This window comes from Gekko japonicus, unplaced genomic scaffold (genome assembly GCF_001447785.1).
Source record: "Gekko japonicus isolate JY-2015 unplaced genomic scaffold, Gekko_japonicus_V1.1 scaffold5560, whole genome shotgun sequence".
Taxonomy (NCBI): domain Eukaryota; kingdom Metazoa; phylum Chordata; class Lepidosauria; order Squamata; family Gekkonidae; genus Gekko; species Gekko japonicus.
Genome location: NW_015168211.1, coordinates 10,961 through 17,832, shown reverse-complemented (window position 1 = coordinate 17,832; position 6,872 = coordinate 10,961). Strand labels below are relative to the sequence as shown.

Genomic DNA, 6,872 nt, shown 5'->3' with positions numbered 1-6,872 from the left:
TTTATGATGTTATTCACTGTTTATTAATTGTTATGTAATTTAACATTTGGTATTGTTTTATCGTTTATTTGGCACTTTGCCCTGTTAGCCGCCCTGAGCCTTCGGGGAGGGCGGGATAGAAATTTAAATAAATAAATAAATCCCAGCCCTCCAACATCACAGTCCTCGGTCACACTTAAAGTAAAAGGTAAAGGTTCCCTTGCTCGAAAGCCAGTCGAATCCGACTCTAGGGTTGCGGTGCTCATTTCCGTTTCCAAGCCGAAGAGCCAGCGCTGTCCGAAGATGTTTCCGTGGTCATGTGGCCGGCATGACTAAACACCAAGGCGCATGGAACGCTGTTACCTTCCCACTGAAGGGGTACCTATTTATCTACTTGCAATTTCTTGCTTTCGAACTGCTAGGTTGGCAGGAGCTGGAACTAGAGATGGGAGCTCACTCCGCCGTGCGGCACACTCGGGTCTCGAACTGCTGAACTACTGACCTTCCACAGCCTGCAGTTCAGCGACTTAACCACTTGAGCCACCACAGCTCCTAGGTCACACTTAGGGGAGGGGTTACAGCTCAGTGGAAGAGCGACTGCTTTGTGTGCGGAAGGTCTCAAGTTCAGTCCCTTGGCATCTCCCGTTGAAAGGGCCAGGCAATATACAATGTGAAAGACCTCCGCCTGAGACTCTGGAGAGGCGCTGCCAGTCTGAGTAGACAAGCCTGACCTTGATGGACCGAGGGCCCAATTCGGTACAAGGCAGGCTTCGTGTGTTCAAGGACCACCAATCAGGTCTGCGCATGCCGATTCTTCTAATTTGCACAGATCTCAGTTTGTGCGGTGGAGGACTCGGGGATATTTTCCAGCGCCTGAGTCCCCAGTCGTACCGAGCGTTTTACGTCCCTCGGAATCCTATTGCTTTGTCAGTAATTATTTCCATATTTTGGGCCTTGTTGGCTCCCTGCCCTCCCCTTCGCCTCTCCACCCCCCCAATCTTGCGGGGAAGCTGGCCGGGCCTGTACGTACATCTGTTTGTCATTAGGAATTCCAGGGCTGTTAAGTAACGGCCTTCCAACGGCCCCATCCGCCCGGCACCCCCATAACTGGGCCCAGCCGGTGTTTTCACGGCTCAGTAGCGGTTAGCTCCACCTGGACGGATATTGCTGCGGTCTCACGGAGGCGTGGGGGTCAGGGCATCACGTAGGAGGCGTTTGGCTGCGCTTGCACATTTTTTGTTTTGCTCGGCCGAGTCCCCTTTGTTTTGCCCTTCCCTTCCCAGCACGGAAATCTTCCCCACGTGCGCTGGGGATGCCAGCCTCCGGGTGGGACCTGGGGATCCCCTGGAATTACATCTCCTCTCCAAACTACTGAGATCAGTTCCTCTGCAGAAAATGGACGTTTCGGGGGGTGGACTCTATGGCCTTGTACCCCACTGAGGTCCCTGACCTCCCCAGGCTCCATCCCCAAATCTCCAGGAGTTTCTCAACCTGGATCTGGCATAGGGTTGGGAAATTCCTGGAGACTTGGGGGGTGGATCCAGGAGAGGGCAGGGTTTGGGGAGGGGAGGGGCCTCAGCATGGTCCAATGCCGCAGCGTCCACCCTTCAGAGCAGCCATTTTCTCCAGGGGGTGGATCCCAGAGAGGGCGGGGTTTGGGGAGGGGAGGGGCCTCAGCATGGTCTAATGCCATAGAGTCCACCCTTCAAAGCAGCCATTTTCTCCAGGGGAGCTGATCTCTGTCAGCTGGAGCTCAGTTGTCAAAGTGGGAGGTCTCCAGGTCCCACCTTGAGGCTGGCGACCCTGCTCCCCATCCCCCGCCAGCAGCCACAGGGGACCTGACAACCCGATGCAACACTGTGGTGCCCAAAAGGCCTCAGTCCCAGGGTTGCCAGATCTGGGTGAGGAAATTCCTGGAGATTTGGGGGGCGGAGCCTGGGGAGGGTGGGGTTTGAGGAGGGAAGAAACCGCGATACAGTGCCGTAGAAGCCACCCTCCAAAGCAGCCATTTTGTCCAGGGGAACTGTTTGGCTTATTGGTTAAGTGTGCAGACTCTAATCTGGGAGAACTGGGCTTGATTCCCCACTCCTCCACTTGCACCTGGTTGGATGACCTTGGGCAAGCTGTAGTTCTGTCAGAGCTGTTCTCTCAAGGACAGTTCTCTCAGAGCTCTCTCAGCCCCACCTACCTCACAGGGTGTCTGTTCTGGGGAGGGGAAGGGAAAGGAGTTTGTACGCTGCTCTGAAGGGCAGGGTATAAATCCAATCTCTTCTTCTTCTCCTCCTCCTCCTCCTCCTCCTCCTCCTCCTCTGTTGCCTGGAGATCAATTGTAATAGCAGATCTCCAGGCCCCACCTGGAGGCTGGCAAGCCTTGTGAGTTGGATTTAGGGAGGGGAGGGGCCTCGGTAGGGTACAGTACCATGCAGTCCACCTTCCAAAGCAGCCATTTTCTCCAGAAGTGGAATAAATCTTTACAATATATAAATAATAGAAATAATAAATAAATAGAAAATCCAATAGTTGGGTCCAGTCCGGGGTCAAGGTTCCAGTGGTCCAGTAACAGCAAGGTCATTGGTTCAGTAGCAATGTGTACTTGTTCTGTCCACAAAATTGCTGTTTCTCCCAGCTGACTTTACAGCCAAGTCTTAAGCTACACTCCGGGCCAATTCCTTCACAGTCATCCTGAAACTACTCATCCATCTTGTCAGCTGACAGCTGACAACAGCTCATGACTCTCACACTCCTTCTCCTTTCCTGCAACTCAGCTCTCCTCTGACAGCGTTGGCAGTGCAGGGGCGTGGGTGAGCTAGGTGGGCTGGGAGTGGCTTCTGAAGCCTTGCTTACTGCTTCAGAGCTACAAGGTGTTGGCTCGGTTTCAGCTGTAGGCTGTGACTCCTGATCAGCTGGTAGGTAACCTGACCTCTTGTTGCTCTCCTCCTGGCTCAGAGCCATCTGTAGCCAGTTTTTCAATTACTGGCTCAAGGCTAACATGTCGCTCTTTGTCTGAGGAATCTTTGCTGTCACTGAGCACAGACTGCCTTACAACACACTGGCTCACGTATGTGACTCAAAGCGTGGTTTGTGTCTTGTTCTGGAGCACACCTCTAGCATTTGCAGCTTCAGCCGTGGGTATGGAGGGAATGAGACAAAGATCATGTGGCTTTTGTGCAAAAGCTCCTTCCTGACACGGCACAGCACTGAAGCAGAAGATCACAGGCATTCTTTCCTAAACCGAAGCCCAGTCAAATGTCCATGAAATGTCAATGTTACCATCCTCTTCCTCTACAGGATATCATCCTGAAACGGGCAGCCGACATTGCCGAGGCCCTGTATAGTGTCCCACGCAACCCCAACCAGCTGACCTCCCTGGCCGGGAACCACGCCCACTCCGGCATGATGGGCGTCAACTCCTTCGGGAGCCAGTTGGCCATCAACATCAGCGACTCCCAGGGCTCAGAGCAAGGTGGGCAGCAGCTGAGCCATCGGCCAGGTTACCGTTTCTGGGTTGGGAAAGTCCTATGATTTGGGGGGCAGGACCCTGGGGAGGGCGGAGATTGGGGAGGGGAGGGACCTCAGCGGGGTGTAACACCATACAGTCCAAACCTCCGATGCAGCCGTTTTCTCCAGGGGGACTGATCCCTGTTTTCTGGAGATGTTTTGTAATCCCAGGAGATCTCCAGGGCCCACCTAGAAAGGGCCCCTCTTTTTTGTGGTGGGACCTTCAGAGCCAGTCTGGTGTTGTGGTTAAGTGCGCGGACTCTAATCTGCGAGTTCCGGGTTTGATTCCCCACTCCTACACTTGCAGCTGCTGGATGACCTTGGGCAAGCCGTAGTTCTGATAAGAGCTGTTCTTGAAAAAGAGCAGTTTCTGTCAAGAGCTCTCTCAGCCCCGCATACCTCACAGGGTGTCTGTTGTGGGGAGAGGAAGGGAAAGGAGTTTGTAAGCTGCTCTGAGACACATTTGGGTAGTGAAGGGCGGGGTATAAATCCAATCTCTTCTTCTTCTTCTGAGCCCTCCAATCATCTGGCTGGCTTGATGCAGCTTCCCCTCCTGTACCGTTGTGCCACCCCCCCTTCTGTCTCATTCTGAGCCCCACAGTTCCTTCCCATAAATGAATAAATATCCTGGATGTGATGACAACAAAGAGTCCAGTGGTGCATCCACAGTCTAAGGCACGTTTCGTGCCCACTTGGCCAAACAAAGTATTAGGATTCGATTCTAGGGGTCCGACCATTGACCACAGATAGCCAAATAGTGTTGCATCCTCTGTACTGTGGCCCTGGCAAAATGTGCCAGGCAGGCCTGGGGCACCAAGAGCTGCCTCAGGGGCACGTGGGAGAGGTGGCGGTCGTGTGGCACTCCCAGCCAATCGGAAGCCTGCAGTGCTCAGAGCCTCTCTGGTATCCAGCGAGCAAAAGCATTAAAGCTTCAAAGGGGAAAAGGTTCTTCCTCATATCCAGCCGGGACCTTCCCACCATTCTTGCGAGTCCTCTCCTCTGCTGCCCACAGGAACAGCTCCCTGCCCTCCTCCTCTAAGGGACAGCCCTTCCGATACTTCAAGAGAGCCATCCTGTCCCCCCTCAGCCTCTTCTTCTCCAGACTGAACATTCCCAAGTTTCTTGGCCTTTCCTCAGCGGGCTCGGGCTCTATTCAGTATACGGCAGCTACATATGAGAGTTTCATTCAGGGGAGGAGCCATAGCTCTTATCAGAGCACTTGCCTTGCATGCCGAAGGTCCCCGGTTCAATCCTTGGCATCTCCAGTTAAAAGAACCAGGCAGGAGGTGATCAGTGTTCCCTCTAAGCTGAGTTAGTGTGAGCTAGCTCACAGTTTTTTTAGCCTCCGGCTCACACATTTTTGTCTTCGCTCAGGAAGGACGGCTCCAGAGCAAACTAATGCATGCAGCAGCCAAATCGCTCGCTCACAGCTTTAACGCCAGGAGCTCGCAAAGTAGAATTTTTGCTCACAGGACTCCACAGCTTAGAGGGAGCAGTGGAGGTGATATAAAAGCCTCTGCCGGAGACCCTGGAGAAGACCTGCTGCCAATCTGAGTGCACAATACTCACCTTGATGGACCGAGGGTCTGATTCAGTATAAGGCAGCTTCATGTGTGTCTCATGTATTAAAAAGGACCCTTGAACATAAGGACATAAGAGAAGCCCATGCTGGATCAGGCCAATGGCCCATCTAGTCCAACACTCTGTCACACAGTGGCCGAAAATATCAGGTGCCATCAGGAGGTCCAGCAGTGGAGCCAGACCCTTGTCTGGAGGGGTTTGTAGTTGGCAGGTGGTTCCTCCCCCCCCTTCAAAAGAGCTACCTCCGGAAAGGGGTCATTTCCTGCAGGAGCGCACAGGTGCAGAGCTCCAGCAGTAAAGACCCCAGGGGGCGGGCACATGCAACAAGCCCCACCCCCTGCTCCCAGCAGCCATCAGTCAGAGCAAGAAGCAGCCAGGTAAGTTGCAGAGCCCCCACCCTGGTCCAAAACAGTCCAGTGGCACCTTTAAGACCAAGTTTTATTCAGGTAGAAGCTCTCCCTCCTCTGCGAGGACAGATCTGCACGCCCCCCCCCCCTATAGCTAGCAATCCAAAACAGTCCAGTGGGTGTTGCCTTCTGACACACTTCTGGTGATGTCAAGGGGTGTGGCGTATGCAAATAAGTCATGCTAATGAGCTCCTGCACCTCTTTTTCTACAAAACAACCCCTGCCTCCGAAGGAATGGCTAATGCGCAAGCCTCCCCAAAGTGCAGACCCCGGCCAGAGACGAAAGTAAATGTGGCTCTTTTGTTCGGTTGCTGACCAACGCAAAGGCAGCTCCCCGTGAGCCACGGACAGAATGCTTTGCGGCGCGCCCTTATGTGAAGGCACGTGGGCGTGGGGGGCTCGTACGCCGCGCGGCAGGGGCGATGCTCTTCCACGCAGTCCGACTCCCTCCCTTCCCTTCTGCCTGCAGGATACTCGCGCAACACGAGCAGCGTCTCCCCGCGAGGCTACGTGCCCAGCTCCACCCCGCAGCAGAGCAGCTACAGCACCATCACCTCCAGCATGAACGGTTACGCGGGCGCCGCCATGACCAGCCTCGGGGTGCCCGGGTCGCCCAGCTTCCTCAACGGCTCCACCGCCAACTCTCCCTATGCCAGTGAGTTCCGGCCGCCGGTCAGCTGTGTGTGTGCGTTCTTCGCTTCCGTGCTCACGTCTGATCACTTGTTCTAAGAAATGCAGGTCCCTAGACCTTCTGATTGGGAAGATGAGCCGGGGCACGTGTGGGCGTGGGGGGGGGAGCTCGGCAGCAGTGATTGGGTGGGGGCAGGTGAATCCTGGGGGTGAAACAGTGGGGCTTTGGGGCTCAGAGGAGATCCCATCTCTACCGTTCCCATTACCCAGGAGAAGCAGAGAAGATCAATTCAGGTGGGTAGCCGTGTTGGACTGAAGCAACAGAACAAAGTGTGAGTCCAGTGACACCTTTAAGACCAACGAAGTTTAATTCTGGGTATAAGCTTTTGTGTGCATGCACAAAAGCTTGTACCTAAAATTAAACTTTGTTGGTCCTAAAGGTGCCACTGGACTCAAACTTTGTTCCAGAGAAGATCGAGCAAAACAGGAAGAGGTTGTCCATGGTTTCCACATTGAAAAATCACTCCACAATCCTCAGCTGGTATTTCCTCCCAGGACTGAGAGCTGCAAAAGCAGGGTGGAAGGGCTGTGGCTCAGTGATAGAGCATCTGCTTGGCATGCAGAAGGTCCCCGGTCCAAGCATCTCCAGTTAAAAAGGACCAGGCAGGAGGTGATGGGAAAGACCTCCACCTGAGACCCTGGAGAGCTGTAAAGAGGTTCCAGGTTCATGCAGGAGAGTCCCTGTTCAATCCCCGGCATCTCCAGTTGAAAGGACCA

The 6,872-nt window shown here is 54.1% G+C and overlaps 1 protein-coding gene across 1 annotated transcript in view; it reads left to right on the top strand.

Annotated features, from left to right (window-relative positions):
• The window catches only part of LOC107113666 (transcription factor COE3-like), a gene marked incomplete at its 5' end in the record, with an annotated part of 41,299 nt that overhangs the window by 30,124 nt on the left and 4,303 nt on the right, over nt 1-6,872 (top strand). The window contains 2 exons of the mRNA XM_015415017.1: nt 3,268-3,442; nt 5,935-6,120. Coding sequence (XP_015270503.1) covers nt 3,268-3,442; nt 5,935-6,120 — 361 coding nt within the window. The remainder of the gene's footprint in view (nt 1-3,267; nt 3,443-5,934; nt 6,121-6,872) is intronic.